At 48.9% G+C, this 17,271-nt stretch overlaps 1 protein-coding gene across 1 annotated transcript in view; it reads left to right on the top strand.

The window, feature by feature from the left end:
• Positions 1–257: 257 nt before the first annotated feature.
• The window catches only part of LOC137675792 (E3 ubiquitin-protein ligase ARK2C-like), a 41,948-nt gene continuing 24,934 nt past the window's right edge, over positions 258–17,271 (top strand). The window contains exon 1 of the mRNA XM_068422009.1: positions 258–318. Coding sequence (XP_068278110.1) covers positions 258–318 — 61 coding nt within the window. The remainder of the gene's footprint in view (positions 319–17,271) is intronic.

Raw genomic sequence — 17,271 nt, forward strand, 5'->3', positions numbered from 1 at the left:
GCCGTGCGGGCTGCATGCACGCGTGCGCGCGCCCCCACCCGCCCCACCCTCCGCTCTCCCTTCGCCCTCTATTGGCAGGTGCGTGTACCGGGGGTCGTGGCGTGTCGGCGGGAGGGGGCGTGTCCGGCGGCGGGCGGCGCGCTGCCATTGGCGGCGGGCGCCTTTGTGTGCCGGCGGAGCACGCGGCCGCTACTCGCCGCCGCGCGGAGGGGCCGGCGGGAGCGCGCCGTACCGCGCCACGCCACAAAGGCCGCAGCATGGTCCTGGTGCACGTCGGCTACCTGGTGCTGCCCGTCTTCGGCTCCGTGCGCAACAGAGGTACCGCGCCGTGCGCCGCGGGTTCGCGTCCCGCGGGGTGGGCGGGCGGGGCCCCCGGCCGGGCTCCGGGCCCCCCGGCAGAAGCGCAGGGCTCCGCGCCCCCATCAGCCCTCCCAGTGCCCGTTGTGGGGATCCCCCCCTCTCTCCACCCGTCCCCGGGCCCCCCCCCCCCGGCGCCCGCCGCTTGCCCCTCTCCCCCCTGCACCTCTCGTCTGTGCTTCGGTAGATCCATTTTCATTATTTTTATTATCTTTTAAATTTTATTTTATTTTTTAATTTAACCACCCGCCCCCGTCTCGCCGTGTAGCCTAGCCACTAGGCCATTTCAGCATAGCTGTAGACGATAACAGTCATTTTTGTACCTTCATCCTGTTTAGCTGAGTACATTGCACTGTAAATTCCTGTTAAGTGGATTCATTTTGCTGTGGTCGTTGGGCACAGAGTCTCCTGGGGGGTCTTGGGGGAGCCAAACGCCCCCAAATTGCAGCCAAACCTCTCTCCCCCCCCCAAAAAAAAAAATTAAATTGGAGAGGGGAAATCTGTCAAGGAAATGCATTTGGCCTTAATTCCAAAAATAAAATTGGATAAGAGTTGGATGTTAAGATCTGTGATGAAAGGGGGGGCTAAAATACCCCCCAAGAGCTGCTGGCGAGAGGGTGCAGCACCCCTGCCCCCGGTGGCGGTGACACCCCTGCCGACAGCTGTCCCCCATGGGCATAGCCCACTCAGCTGCTCGCCCTGCCAGCCCCACGCTCCATGTCCCCATCAGCCACAAGTGTCCCGTCCTGTTAGCAAACACCCACTACCCCCCCCTAAAGTTTAATTGCGAAAGGAGACAACTGGCAAAATGGTTTTCCGTTAAACAGGGATAACATTTTTTTCTGCTGTGCTAAATTACTTCCTGTTCTTATTTTGTGGGTAATTTTCTGTATCAAATATCCTTTGGTTGTGTATCTTCACCTTTTTTCTTGTACTAAAACTAAAGCATGGTCTGTATTTTTTTACATTACCTAGTTTCTGATGTAAATCTCTCTGTAGAGACATACCCTGCTGAAATGTAATGTGCTGTAGCCTATACATCTGCTCAGTGTACGCTGCTTTTGTTCTGTTGCCCTTCCATAGCATGGTGGGCCTTGCCTTTTTTGTATTGTGTGCATGATGACATTGTTACACACGATTCCACTAATACTAATATACGATCTCTCAATAAAGAAACTAGTTTTCCTATATTAACCTAGTGTGCTTTTTCTATTGCTGTTTTCCCATTTATTGTCGTATCCTGCTGTTTAGATTTTTTCCCTTGCTTTCCCCCATCGTGAGGTTTGAGTGAGTGGATTTCCCCCCCATAGCGCAGATATGGGGGCTTTTTAATACATATATTTTTGTGTTTTTTTTTTCCTATCCCATATCTACCCTCAGCATTAGTCTGTGTGTACGTACTCCCTAGACGCACAGCCCGTATTACCGTTGTGCCGATGCAGAACTCTGTTTTACCGCAGAATAGCCCCCCAAAAAAAGTGTATAAATCCAAGCCCTCATTATTAATCAAAAAAAAGATATTTGATGAAGGGTATGCTTCTGATTTCCTTCTAGTTACAACATTACACATTCCTTACTAGACTGATAACAAACGGACGACCTCCGGATGAATGGGGGGAGTAATTTTCTTTTAACTCTGATTAACAAGAGGTAAATGAACCTGGAAAAAAAAAAACCCTCTAATCTATTAGCTGTATATTTAAACATATGCGTATATATGTGAGCGCTCTGCCCACCATCTGCTAGGTGAGAAGTTGCTGTGCCTCGGTCCTGTGGCCGCTGGCATGTTATAAATAGCTTCACTAGACCCCTGTAAGGCAGGGTTGTAAAACTGTCCCAGCTGCTAATGTTGTAACTACGTTTTCCTGCTTGAAACCTACAGGCCCACCATCTTCTGAATAACTTGATTTGGTCAAATGAGTAAACTATGGGGTTAGGAAAAAGTCACTGGGAACCTTAAAATATTGGAAGCAGGGAGGGATGGAGAACCGAACTGCCGTCAGCGAGCGATTTTGCTGTAGCTGCAAAGCAATAATAATACTGGTCACCTCTCCTCATTCCTATGCCAGACCTCCTTTCCCAGGTCTGTAAAAGGGTCCTGTAAAACCTCCACGATTTTGGCTTGAATGCCCTCAGAAACTGAGGGGAAGTCAGGGCTCCCGAAAGCAGGCGATGGGGCTGGGGTTGGGGCGGGGAGGGGAGAGCATCTTGTCTCCGTTGCATTGCCACAGAAGGCAGGGGGGAGACACGGGATGAGTTATTTGTCTTTAATGTGAGGGAGATAAATTCAGCAGGTCGGTGGTTCCCACGGCTAAAATTTCCAGAGGAGTCGCTGGCAAAAAAAAACAAAAGCAAGTGGCTCCAGCAACCTGCCCTGCCTTACTCTGCAGCCCTTTCAGAGCTGCATCATTTTGTGAGGCTGTGCCTTTCCACCTCCCCTTCTAGCTTTATCCTCAGTTTGGTTGGTTTGTTTTGGTTTTTTTTTTTCAAACATTTGTTTATTATTTCCTTCTCCATCTCTCTCGATGACTGTTTGGCAATGCTATGCCCCCCTGTATGAGCACAAGCGGGTTGCCCCCCTGGATGCAGTGTCTGCTGGGGCCCTTTGTTCTCGCTCCATCCTTGCCTGGGGCCAGTGCTGGGCTCCATGTGTGACACATGTCCCCCCATATGCATCCTGAGGAGGGAGGCTGTGCTTCTCACTTGCATGGAGACAGACGTGCATGCTTGTTGGGGCTGATCATTTTCCAATGTGATTTATTTATTTTTAATTTTTCATTTTTTTTTTTTTTTTTAATTCAACTCCCACCCCACGTGAGACAATGAGAGTTGGTGTGGAAAAAAATGAATCCCCCCCCTCTCTACCCCACCCCGAAACCCTGACATGGATAAACCCAGTCCCCTCCAAAACATACCTCTCCCTACGGACACCTGCTGGCAGCTGCCACTTTGTTAGGAGCGGTGGATTCGCTGCAGTGAGCCTAACGACCCCCCCAGATCTGCAAATTAGTGCTAACACAGAGCCAAAATGGTCACTATGCTCCGAGGACACCTTGGTAATCTAATAACACAGAAAGCTGCTGGGTTAATGGCAACTCGTATGAAGCAATTTATCATCCCCATCGTATTTTGACCTGTCTTGTTAGAAACACATTCTTCCGAGAGGAAACATTTCCCCCCCACCCCCCCTCCACCTTCCAGCCTTATTAGTCAGTAACCACCAGGCTTTTGAAGCTCATAATCCATCAGATGCATCCACGATTTAATGGTTTCATTCCTTTGACGCTCCGAGTCTTGAAAAGCCACCTGGTACAAAGAAAATAATCTTTTTTGATTTTTAGCAGCGCGGGCTGAGGAAATCCAAGACGAGTCATGTGCCAGTGGTGCTGCTGTGGATGTGGAGGCACATGCAGTGATTTCTGTAAAGCCTATACATCTCTCCGGCACCAACCTGTATTAAATAATGTCTTTCAATAACAGGGAGACGGATAATCCCAAACACAGACAAAATGGGCTCTGAGATTCATTTCCAAGGGCTGTGTAAAGGTCTTACACACATCTGCGTGCATTTAACGATGCCAAATGGGAGCTGGACCCATCTGTGCCTCACACGGGGTTTGGGGTGGTGTCACGATTTCCATCACTTTTAAGAAAAAGGTTAACAAATAGCAGGTCACATTTTGCTCATGTTGGGAATTATCAGCAAAGCCTGATGAAAGCTGATGTGGATTTACCGTGCTGTGCGCGGATCCGGCCCTGTGGAAATGTGTGATTTAAGAACCAGTGAGTTGGTGCCCGAGTGAGAAAGCAAACGCAGTTACGAAGCTGGGAAGGGTTTGGGGGGTGTTTGCCACAAAATCCAGGAGCTGCAGTGGCCAGGGGGGACGAGGCGATGGGGACATGGTGAGGACACAGTCCAGCATCGCTTGGTGCATCCCAGACAGAGCGTGGGGTGCCAAACCGGGGGGGCGAGAACCATAGGTACCAGGACACTGCCATAACCGCCTGGGGCCTGAGTCTTCCTCCGTGAACCTCCTGGAAGAACTGTCCTAGAGTAAGTCTGAGCTTCCTTTTTTTTGTTGTTGTTGTTTTAAACCCTGCTTGTAATTTGGGGAGCAGCTCGTTAGCTGAAAAAGAAGGGTGGAGCACTGCTGGGGCATGCGCGGGAGCCCCGTCCTCCCAAATCTGTAGGAGAAACCCCCCTCCAAGTGCCACGGGGAGCACGTGTGACATCCAAGACCAGCTCATCCCTCTCCACCAACCAGACAGAGGATGGCTGCAACCGCTGGAGGTGATGGGGTGGAAGGAAAGGGGAGGATGGCTCTTTTGGGGGCCCTGCGAGGCACGACACCAGGTAGCGAGGGCACAGGCATCCCCTCCAGCCCGTTTACATGCTGGTTTAAACCCAAACCGTGCCCTGGGGCTGCCTCGTGTAAAAACTGGAAGGTCCTTATCTCTAGAGGTGTTCAAAATGGGACACGTGCTGCAGCAGGTCCGCAGAGAAAAGCCTGTCCCCCCCACCTGAGAACGCTCGTTTTGGGGATCATTACATAAATGTGCCAGAAATGCAAGGGGAGACTTTGCAGAAGGTCTTCTCCCACACCTCGATCATCTTCAATATCCGTAACCTCCAAGACCAGAGCTGGTTTTGCAATTGGGAGAGGTGTGGTGGCACCGTCAAATATTGTGTGACTCGAGCATCTCGATATTTGGATGTTTCTACATAAACCCGCAGCTCATGGAGTCGGGCGATAGCACAAGGCTTTTCGATTAAAGGGTTCTATATAAAATAAAGCTTCAAATTGCTGCTTATGGCAAACTTGGTGCTCAAAACCCAGAAGTCAGCTACAACACTCAGGAGGATTTTTCAGCTGATGCAGTGGTTTAGGAAGGAGAAGGGCAACGTGTGACTGCGGTGGGGCCAGGGCAGGGACCTGCAGGTGGGCAGCAAGAGTGGAGCTAAGACCCAGTGGGGAAAATGATAATTTTCTCCCTTTTTGGGTTCAATTTGGGGAAATGGAGTGGGTCAGTCAGCAGGGGGGTCAGGGTTTCCCAAGCTGTGCCATGACTGTGAGCAGCTCCGCAGAGGTTCCCATGGGAGACCCCCCCACATTTAATCCTTGCATGGTCTTGTCTTATTCCTAAACCTTCTTAGGGAGAAACTCAGGTGGCTAAGTTGTCCCTCTAAAATAAAAACCCAAATCACTTTTCAGCCAGAGCAGCAGATCCTGGTCATTGCAGGGACCAGGGTCCCATGCCAGAGAGCTGAGCTTGGCAGAGCTCAGCAGAGCCAGCACACAGGGAAAGCAAACCCATGTCTGCTCCGTGCCTCCCCACCACCTTTGCTTAACCCTTCCTGCTCCTCCTCTGTTAAGTTTTGTGGTCTACTGGGACTTTTTCTCACCCATTTTCCTGCCTGCTGGTCCTTTACATTTCCCAGCCCCAGCTGGGTTGGGCTGGTTGGCATGTGCCATGGTGGATCCCTCTTGGTAAGTCCTTAACCACTCTTGTTTTCTTTCCCTCCCTTTAAAGACTGTAATATGTGCCTGCAGGAAAGTTATGCATGTATGGTTTGTAGCTCTTTAATGAAGGTTATCACTTTGGTCTGAGTGAATAAGCTCAGCGGGGTCAGGAGCAAAGCAGATGCTGGAAGCAGTGAAGATGCAGGTTATGGGGAGAGGCAATAAGGGGCAGCTTGGTACCTATGGGCTGGGACCCTTCAAAGTGAGGATGTACCTATGGGGAGATGTTCGGATGAGGATTTTGGTAGCTCGGAGAAGTACCTGGATGTCTCCATCTCTCACACCGCATCCCTGTGCTCCTGACTGCTGCAGTGGCTGCTCTGCCTGGAGGTGACACCCCAAGGTGTGGGTGACCGTCAGCTTAGATGGAGCCACCAGCCGTTGCTGTTTTTCCCTGGGGGGGGCTCAAGTGATGTTGTGGAGCTGTTTCCATGCATCGCTCCTCTACCTCCTTCCCCAAATGGTACAAGGAGCAGCCATTTCCCTAAACAAGGAGAAAGCCAAGCCATGAATACCTTCTAGGACTTCTTTGAAGGGACCTTGAGCAGGGCTCTGATGGAGCTGGACAGCCTGCCAGGACAGGTGTCCAGGCATCCAACACCGAGGCTGGGTTAGGAGCTGCTCCAAAAAACCTGCTCTTGTCTTCTCCAGGCTCGAGGGGTCTCTAAAAGACATTCAGAAACACAGTCCCTCGGACACCCGTTGTGCTGTGGCTGCTCCCCACGTTGGGCTCCTCTAGTGGGATTGGGAAATGTCCCCATAGCAAATGTGCCCTCCCCAGCGGTGCTTTTTGTTGTGTTTCTGGGCATTCTTATTCTCCTGGTGGCATCTGACTCTTCCTTCGGTCACTCTGCTAGCTCAAAGTTCTCCTATATCCAAAGGGATATTGGGGTTTTTTTTTTTTGGAAGCTGTGGGTGCAATGAGGAGGCACCACGCATGAGTACTTGTCCAACCAACCTGTTTCCATGATATGTCTGCTTGAAAACTGGGCATCTACAGATAAAAGGAAACTTTCTCCTCTCCTATTTTTTTTTTTTGATAGCAGAGGAGGTGCCTGTTCTCATGCAGCCCTGCAGCATTGGGTAGGATCTTATTTGTCTGTGCTCCTTGGGGCAGTGGAGGATGTTTGTCTGGTCCATTCAGGGCTGATCATCATCAGCTGATGGGAGCTGAGGCTTAAATAGACTCTCCTGTGAGCCTTAAACCTCAGTGAGGAGCAGCTGAAGTCAGAAACGAGCTGTGGGTTCATGGTGAAGCTGCATGGATGTGGGATTGGACACCAAGCTGGAAAGGTCTCAACTTGTTTGTATATGCATAAATCCAAAATAAGTCCTCAACTTTTAAGAGTTGCTTGGCATTTATACTGGGATGAGTGAGATGAGAATCTAGTTTGAGGTGGGTTTTGTTTTGTTTTTTTAAAAATACTGGGCACAAAGTGACCACAGTCTAAAGGTATTTCGTTTGCGTGAGGGTTTGGTGATGCAGTTATCTCTGTAGGACTATCAGCGTGTTTTTCAGCCCTGGCATGGCATTTGCTGGAAAACTTGAGCAGGAGCATTTTAAATCTCAGGTAGCATCTGAGGGTGGATTATGGGGGTGCTAACGCTTCAGGAGAGGTGTCCCGTCAAGCTTGGCAGCTTCCACAACCTCCAGGCAGAAAATACCACGTCTCTAATTTGCCTAGCAGGAAAGGAGCTGTAAATTTCATGCAGATTGCCATGCTTCTTGTTGTGGTTTGCTAAATCCACATTTCTGTTTCTTGTAGCCTGGCTTTTAATATTAATATCTTTAATTTCATTTATAAATTTGCTTATCAGCTTTCATTAGTCATCCCGTTAATGATCCCAGGCAAGAAATTTGTCATTTAACATCAAAAGGCAGATTAAGGGACTTCTAGAGCCTTGGGAAACGGCTTCACGCTGCACCGGAATGATAGCGTTTGGCATACGAGGCTAATACTATATATAATTTGCATCTGCTGCTCAGGGAATGATTATTTTATATATTTAGCAGAAAACAAGAGCATTTCTTAATCACGAATGGTGTTACATTTCCTGCAAGCTCTGCAGTATTATGAATCACTGGGCTATAAACATCTCATTGCCGGCGGTGTGCCTGGTTTCGCAATCCCACGGTGGTAAACCCTGGAGGGTCGGATCCTGACAGCTCGCCTCCTCCTCAGGGGGTTTGGCTAATTGAAATTAAGATGTTCCCTCAACACTGGGAGCTGGAAGGGACCAGGAGTGGATTAAGCTTTGCTTGGCCAAAACTGAGCATCTTTGGTGTCTACTCTTGCTGATGGGAGGCGAGAGCGTTGATAGGATTTGGAGATGGGCATCTAAGGTGTGAGAACAGGAGGGGGAAAAACACAGTGTTTGCTCAAAACATCTGGAAAAGAGCAGAGTTGGACTAAAAACGGATGAGGTGTAGCATGGAGAAAAGGAGGCTGAGGGGAGACCTTATCGCTGACCTACCTGAAAGGAGGTTGTAGCGAAGCGGGTGTTGATCTCTTCTCCCAGGTAACAAATGATAGGACGAGAGGAAATGGCCTCAAGTTGTGCCGGGGAGGTTTAGATTGGATATCAGGAAAAATTTCTTCACTGAAAGGGTTGTCAAGCAGTGGCACAGGCTGCCCAGGGAAGTGGTGGAGTCACCATCCCTGGAGGTATTTAAAAGCCATGTAGATGTGGTGCTTAGGGACATGGTTTAGTGGTGGGCTTGTCAGTGCTGGGTTAATGGTTGGACTCGACGATCTTAAAGGTCCTTTCCAACCAAAACGATTCTGTGATTCTATCCCCAGGCACTGGCCCATTCAGGTCCATCAAGATGGAGCTTTATAGATGTTAGGAGCAACCAGTGTGTTGGAAGAAGCCTTATCTTGTCCAGCCATTATTTGTGATATACCACAAATCTCCGGGGGTTGAGATAAGGAATGAGGAGGCTTTCTGCGCAGAGATAGCATGATATGAGTGGGCTTGGGGCTTTTTTTTTTTGATAGTGAATGTCTCATTTGCGTGCAACCCTCTGAAAAAGAATCCATCCCCTCCTGTGCTGGCACCCACAAAGCCCGAACTCCCTCCTCTGGGCAGGGCTTCCTTCAAGATCGATGGGCTGCAGGCGGCTCTCCATGAGGCTGAACTGAGAAAATTTTATCCATCGTGTACTAAAAGCACTTACTGAGCTGGTTTTGCTCAGCCCTCATGGGTCTGCATGGGCAACTTCAGTATGAAACTGAGAGATGGTGGTTGTATTGTGTGTCAAGTGCAGCTCTGGGAGAGTCTGGAGGTGGCAAGAAAACTGGCCAGGGGCTGCAGACTGACCTACACCATCTGGCATTTTGATTACCAGTGTTTGTGAATCTGGCCTGGGTGGGAAACGATGGCATGGGTGAATCTGGGTGGGCAGGAGGCAGCCAGAAGTTGGGGGGATGGGGGGAGGTGGGGCCCTTCAGCCTTCCATCTGCAAGGGCTGAAGGGTGACCAACAGCCCAGGGAGTGAAATACCTTCCCGCTCTTACCAACGCAGCAGCAAAACCTATCGTCCATCCTTAAACTGTTGCTCAGCTCTCTGCCTGACTCCTTCCTACGTTAAATTAACGAGTGGTGGCCGGACTCTTGTCTCTGAGGTTGCTCCTTGAAGCTTTGAGCTGAAAAAATGGCAACTCTTTTGCAACGTGGAGCAATATTGCACTGGAATTGGGCCCCAGAGTGAGGGATGTCAGGGATCCCTGTGGCAGCGGGGGGATGCACAGGTGAACGATGGGTGCTGGACCAGCAGCTCAGCTGATGGCACTTCTACTGACCTGAGCTGCTGGGGACTAGAGCTACATGAAAACAGAGATGTCTGGGTTTGATGATGAGAAATTTTCACCCAGTGAACCGTAAAATAATTTTCTTGGTTTTATGTTGTCTTTGAGTTTTCCAGCAAAATGAGAGGAGGAGGGGGGAAAAAGGCTTTTAAATGGCTCATTTGAAGTGAAATGAAATACGCCACAACCCCAGAAGTGAAATGCTGTCTTATGGCAAAAAATGAAACAGCAGCAACTAGATGCAGAGAATAAAACCAATTCATCATAATCTTTCAGTTGGGTTTTTCATACAGAAACGTTTCACCTAGATGTAATTTTTTTCATATCCAAGAGGTGGATTCGGTGTTTTGCACTCTCTTGGAAAGCATGCAATGGTCAGGAGTAGACTGCCCAAGTCCTCTGCGTTCTTGTACTGTGAAACCATGTTGTGACTTTAGTGTGTGCAGGAATCGGATTTATTTAATCAACAGAAAGTGCTTTAATGCCTAAGCTGAGTCTTGGAGAAGCAAAAGCTGTGTTCCTGGTGCGGGAGGTTGCAAAATGGAGTTGGCCCCTTACAAAACGAGGGAGGTCATGTCAGCCCCTGCCTCTCTTTCCTTCTCATCTCTGTTGGCAGTGAGGGTGGGTTTCCAGGCTTGAGAGGACCGGAGGTGTTTCCAAAATGAAAATGAGAGCTGAGGTCTCAAATGAGATGTGCAACCACTGCTTTGCTCCTCACTGGGCTCATTCACCTGAGTTACTTCAGCCTGTGGGGACAAATAGTAACTTCTCCAGGGCCTTGTTTGATTTGAGTAGGAAAATCTGTCTGGTATGTGCGATTACAAACTTGCTGGTGGAAATCCTGGGCGCTTTGACAAAGGAGACCGTAGGAGTACCCTGAAGATAAGGACGTTATCATCTTGCCCTGGGTCATCTGCAAGGAGAGTCCTGTATCACCAGATCCAGATGGCACGTGATGCTTCTTCTATGGGGTGCAGGAGTGTCCTGGGGAAGGAAAATATTACCAGGAGGCAGTTACAAGCTTAGAAAAATAGGACATGGACCAAGGGGAGGGGAGGCAAGGTAAATCCCCCTGTCCCTTGGACAGAAAGCAGTTCTTCCTGAACGGAGTTGGGGTGCTGTTAGGGAAGCCAAAGTATGTTTGTTAGATATCCCGTGTAACTCTGTTCTTCCTGTAACAAGCAATTTTGAGCCCCATTAACAAAATCAAGGGCCAGACCTCAACAACATCCAGGAAGCTCGCAGCAGTTTTTTGGGATATGTTACACTGGCTCGTGCATTCATCCAGACCGTGTGGGACCAGCTCTGCTGAACCCCTGTCCTTGTCATAGGATTCCTTATCCACAGCCCAGCACCTCTCATTGGACCTTCTTCTATTAGAAACTAAGCAATGAGAGGAGGTCTTCTCAGCTTGGGCTGACCTCGATGCTGGCAGACCCAAGCTTAGACCCATCCTCTGGCTCTCTGCAGAGACACAACATTTGCTGCTCTTCACCAAATGCATTATGAGGCTGGTTATATGCCAGATGAGATGTTCTCCTGGCCAGCACTGCTGTTGGTATTACCTTCACTTGATTTCTTCACCTTTCCCTCTTTCTTTTCCCACCATGTTTTTAAGTATCATCTGCCATGTTTTCCCCATGGATGTGATGGGTTTTTCTGAATTGTTCCTTCCTCACATTCATTCCCCAGGCACCAAACTCTTCCTCAGGGCTGGTGCTGGCTCTGGGGCTCAAACCTGCTGGAAACACTTGAGATGCTCAAGCACGCTGGTCTGGTGTGTGTTGGTGGAGGGGAGGGTAAGGCATTGCTGTCCATGGGATAGTGTGTCCAGAAGATGGAGAACCTCCTCGGGACCTCTGTATGGGCTGAAGAACAAGTGCTGTCCTCTGGCCACTGCATGAGGAGATGGCTGTGACGGATGCTGTAATAGCTGGTGTTGGGAACACAGTGATGGGGAAGTCTATCTCATAACCCAAGTACTAGCTTTAAAGCGTGGTCACATTGGTCATTTGGCTGTGGGGGAAAGGAGCATCATGGTGTGGTGCCGAGTGGGCTCTAGGTATGCATCCCTCATCTGGCTTCACTTCTGGAAAATACTGCTTTTAGAGGGGGGTGGTTTTGATGGATGCTTTGCAGAAAATACATGTGCAAAAGTGCTGCTGCTCTTTCATCACATTGAACAGGAAGCGCTGGTGCCTCTCCTCTCCCCCACTGTGGGGTTCCCACGGGACAATGGTGGGAACGAGGTACTGAACGAGCTATGTCCAGGGGGTGGTAAGGGGGTGGTGATGAACTAGCCAATCATAATACAGAACAAGGGCCTTGGCTATGAGACCAACAAGATATGGGGGAAGTTGAGGACCTTGGCTATGAGAAAAATAAGATATGGGGAAGCTGAAAAATAAGAAAGAATGCAGCACCTGCAAGATATAACTTTTTAGCATAAGCCAATCAGAACTAATATAGAGGCGTGTGAACAAACCATACTAACCAATCATAATAGAAATGACACGTACACGGAGTGTACCCTCAATAGAATAGTATAAATGTACCCTCAGATATGAAAATAAACGAGATCTGCTTAACGATCATAGTGGTCTGCGTGCATTTACTCCGTGCCCTCTCACCCCACCTCCTGTCTTTGGTGCACTGGCACAACTGGTCACTGCTTTCTGGCCCCACGATGGGAACATGGAGGCAGCAAGAGCCCCTTCCCAATGCCCTGCAATTCAAATGGGAAACAGGGGAATGGACATGCTTTGCAGAAACCCATCTCACTGGCAGCATGCCTTGGGGGCAGGTGACATCCAAGCCACCGCGAGAGCCAAAGGGCATCAGAGAGGTGCTTAGGACCCTCCTGCAAGCCAGGGCTGGGCAGGCGGATGGTGCAGGGGAGGAGGGATGTACCAGGGCACCCAACAACTAACCTCTCTTGGAGCTGCCCCCTCGGCAGAGAACTTTGGGGAGTCCTCTTTGATAGCAGCCCATGGGAGGTAAGTTTAACGGAGCGGGTGGGTGTGCAGAGTTGGGACCCTGCCCCCAAGCCAAAATGCTCCTCTCCAGCCTATGAATAGACCCAGCTCCTGGTTGCTTTTCTTTTTTTCAGCACAAAGAACAAGTCCGTTTCTAGTGATGCTGTGACGCACGCAATTTTGCATCACTCCAGGGAGCTGGACCTTTGAGAAAGCCAACAAATATAATGAGACTTTGTGATTTAGAAAAAAAAAAACAAAACACAACACCAAACAAAAAAAAACAAAACCACAAACCAGGAAAAAAAAGGATAAAAGCCCAGAACACAACAGTAACATGGAAATAAAGTGTTTGACAAGGTTCAGACACCAAAAAGCCAATGAAAATGTTCTTTGTTCTTATCGATGCCTGCCATGAGGGGTCTGTTCCCCATGTCTCCTGGGGTTTGGGGTTGGCTGTGGTGCACAGGAGCTGCTTTCTCTATGCGTCCATGTGCATACCACCTTCCATGGTGAGAAAGGTGGCTTTCATCTCTAGTATCCTGCTCTCTCCAAAGAACAGGGCTTACAATTTCTGGCAAATTTGCATCTGTGGGAGCAGCTTTAGCTGAGCTCTGGTGTGGAAGTGCTGTGTGATGGTGGAGGAGGGAGGGCAACACACAGCAGGAAGCCCGGGAGGCTCTCGGAGCAGTGGATGATGGACCAGAAAGTCAAGGAAAAGCAGCAACAGAGAGAGATCTCACACTGCGGGCTGGGGATGCTCATCAGTGCGGATTGGTGATGGTTAAGAGAACTGTGGGTCTCCACCACATCCAAGCTGGACAGGGGTTGATGGTGGCCATTAACTGGTTTCCACAATATTAAGAGAAAAGGAGACCTTTGTCAAGCAAGCTAAGCGGCTCTGAAGGGCTGGGCACTTTGGTTGAATGAGCCACCACTTGTCATCGAGAAAATGGAGCATTCAGGAGTGTGGCAACTCTGCCCAAGGTGCATGTGCCATACCAGGGCATCTCTGCATTTAAAACAAAGTGGGATAATGCTAGTGGGGCTTTACACCACTGTGCTGCTACCCCAAAACAGAGCGAGCAGAAATCCATATACTCCATTAGAGCAGAAGGGTAAATGACCTGATCCCAGGGGTCCCAGGAGGAAGTTTGCCATCTGTACAGCTTTTGTTTCTCTAAAAATTAAGAATGATCCACTGTAAAATGTCAGAAATTAAGATCCACCCATCCAACTTTCTGTGTGAGGGTATTCAGGGCTTGGGGACTGCCTGCAGACATCTCTTTGGGGCTAGGTGTTTGCAGATCTGCCAAATCTTGGACAACTTATGAGCCAGCCAGCACATCCTAATGGGGCTCAGTTTGATTTGCTTGGACAAAATGCTTCTTCTGAATGGAGGAACAGGATTAGATGCTTTGTCATCCATGTCTCTCAAAAACACGAGAGAAATATTAGAAAAGCAACGTGCAGCTTGGCTGGTGTTCTAGAGGCACCAGCCTTTAATTAACATCACTGAGAAGTTCAGATCCCAACTTTAATTTTTTTTTTTGTTTGTAACTGGGAGCTCTGAGGAGTCAACAGATTTTGTGGCTTGAACGGATGTTGTTTTTTTTTTTTCCCCCAGAGCTGGGCTGAACCTGAAATACACCTTTATAATTGCTGTTTTTCTCTCTTCTACTTGATATTTGCCAGAACCACCATCCAACGGACATTACATGGGTTAGTGTTATTCATGCTGTATTATTTCAACTCAGAAGTCTTCTGGATTCAGCGGTTAGAGCTGTGAAAAATCTTGTAATCTTTTTCTGCTTTCTCTAAAGGTTCAGTTACAGTGTGAACTGACAATATAAATGGAAAACGCACATCTAGGATTATTTTCGTTCCAGTCTTTATGTGAAGTCTGCGCTCCTCATGATGCAGAAGTGCTCTGCACTGCACCACTCTGCATCTGTGTGCAATTACAAGCACACCCCTTGCAAGTGTAGAGGAGACTTTTCCATGTTGTTGGTGCTTTCAGAGGTGGAGGTGTGGAGGTGCATACCTAGCTGCCCCAGAAGATGCTCTTTTCAGAAGATGCTCTTTTTTTTTTAAGAGCATCTTCCACTGGCTGATAGAGTTGCAGAATAGTTCAGCTGGGAAGGGATCTCTGGAGGTCTCCAGCCAAGCCTCCTGCTCAGGGCAGGGCTACCTTCACAGTTATTGAGTGTCTCAGGGTCTTGCCCAGCTGATCTGGGACATATTCAATGATGGAGATGGAGATGACAGCACCTTGGAGGTGCCTGCTCTCTGGTCAGCAGTCCCTGGGGATACACCCGCTCCCAGGGCTGGGTGGGCAGTCAGATGGTGTGGGCAGGGGTGCAGATGTGCTCTTCCTTGCCATAAAATTCAATGTTGGACACTTTCTGTCCATTCTGTATCATCAGGGTCGTCCCCTCCAAACAAGGGGACTTTCCATGGGCAGGGAGATCCACTTCCATGGCCACATCTGCATGAGGAAGATCCCAAACCCCCATGTGTCTGGTCCAAGGCCAAGCAGCTGGGCTGTGTCCAACACCCGGAGCAGAAACTGGCTCTCCCTAAAGTGCTGGACATGTTCCTGCTTGCCCAAATGGCACATGTGGGTCCAAGTTGGCAGCGGGCACAACATGCTGACCCCCAGCTCCATGGATACCTGCTCAGACCCTCTGGCCTTCCCTAAGGTTGAGTAAATGCTTTTGGTCTCCCACCTTCATTTCTCCATCTGTACAATGCACCAGTGCCCATCTCGCAGGCCACTGGGTGTAAAACTCAGGGAACAAGGAAAAGGTGTGTGATTCTGCTCCGTTGTAGGTAAAATTCCTGCGAAAATGTAAATGGGGAAAAGTGGATTTCTGATTTTCATCTTCCTTTCTGTGGTCGCTATTGAGGAAATGTGTTACAGGAGATGTCTGAAGAATTGCATTTAGCCATAAAACTTGGTCAGATGTCTCTGCTTTCTGCAGGAAGTAGATTTAGCAATTAAACAGAAAGCTGACAAAGCTGAGATTTTTGGATGAAAAATAAAAACCTCAATTCTTTCTTAGTGTCATAAACATAGATATATGTAATTTTTTTTTTAAGAATGGTTTTAACATCATTGTGTTTCAGTCCAGGGGCAGGCATTTTCCCAAGGTCACTCACTGCAGTAGTGGGAAGAGTGACTCAGGCCCCATCTCCTTTATGAAATCTGCTTAAAAATAATGATCTGGGGGAAAACTTGGCTGCTGACACTAACCATACAACTTCCTTATCTGTCTGCTGTGATCGATAGGTTTGTTTTCCCCATGTAGCTGATGATAGATTTTGACTTTTTGAGTCGAACAGTGACTTTTTGCAATGCCAACTGATACAGGGCCACAGAAACTTGTGGCCAGTTCTCAATAACAGGGGACTTGTCGAAGTAAATAAAATCTGGAGTCACTGAGAGGGAATTAATGTGAAATGCCTTGATATTAGTTTTACAGTCGCTTTAATAGGCATAACTACACTATTAAACTGATCTTCCTGTATTTAACTCTTATTTGTACTTCAGTCGATAAATGTTTTCCTTTAGGAAGCATGAATTTTAACACAGTAAAAGAGCTATTATAAAACTCCTAAATGCCTCGGTAATAGCGTCGTGACAGCTTAAGGCTTGAAACCCAGACTCCTTACACTGTGGTAGTGCCTTTAAGTCCTATTTCACAGAATCACAGAATCAATCAGGTTGGAAGAGACCTCTGGGATCATCGAGTCCAACCATTGCCCTGACACCACCCTGTCAACTAGACCATGGCACTAAGCCATGTCCAGTCTTTTCTTAAACACATCCAGAGATGGTGACTCCACCACCTCCCTGGGCAGCCCCTTCCAATGTCTAATAACCCTTTCTGAGAAGAAATTCTTCCTGATGTCCAACCTGAACCTCCCCTGGCAAAGCTTGAGGCTATGTCCTCTTGTCCTATCGCTAGTTGCCCGGGAGAAGAGGCCAACTCCCACTTCACTACAACCTCCCTTCAGGTAGTTGTAGGCTGCAATAAGGTCACCTCTGAGCCTTCTCTTCTCCAGGCTAAACAACCCCCAGCTCCCTCAGCCGTTCCTCATAGGTCAGACCCTCCAGACCCTTCACCAGCTTGGTCGCCCTCCTCTGGACTCGCTCCAACACCTCAACATCTTTCTTGAAGTGCGGGGCCCAGAACTGGACACAGTATTCAAGGTGCGGCCTCACCAGTGCCTAGTAGAGAGGGACGATCACTTCCCTAGACCGGCTGGCTACACTCTTCCTAATAGAGGCCAGGATGCCATTGGCCTTCTTGGCCACCTGGGCACACTGCTGGCTCATGTTTAGCTGGCTGTCGATCAGCACCCCCAGGTCTCTTTCCACCGGGCCGCTTTCTAACCACTCTTCCCCCAGCCTGTAGAGCTGCATGGGGTTGTTGTGGCCGAAGTGTAAGACCCGGCACTTGTTCTTGTTGAACCTCATGCCGTTGGTCTCGGCCCATCTATCTAACCTGTCCAGATCCCTCTGTAGGGCCTTCCTACCCTCCAGCAGATCGACACTGCCACCCAGCTTGGTGTCATCTGCAAATTTGCTGAGGGTGCACTCAA

This window comes from Nyctibius grandis, chromosome W (genome assembly GCF_013368605.1).
Source record: "Nyctibius grandis isolate bNycGra1 chromosome W, bNycGra1.pri, whole genome shotgun sequence".
In the NCBI taxonomy this organism is placed as follows: Eukaryota; Metazoa; Chordata; class Aves; order Nyctibiiformes; family Nyctibiidae; genus Nyctibius; species Nyctibius grandis.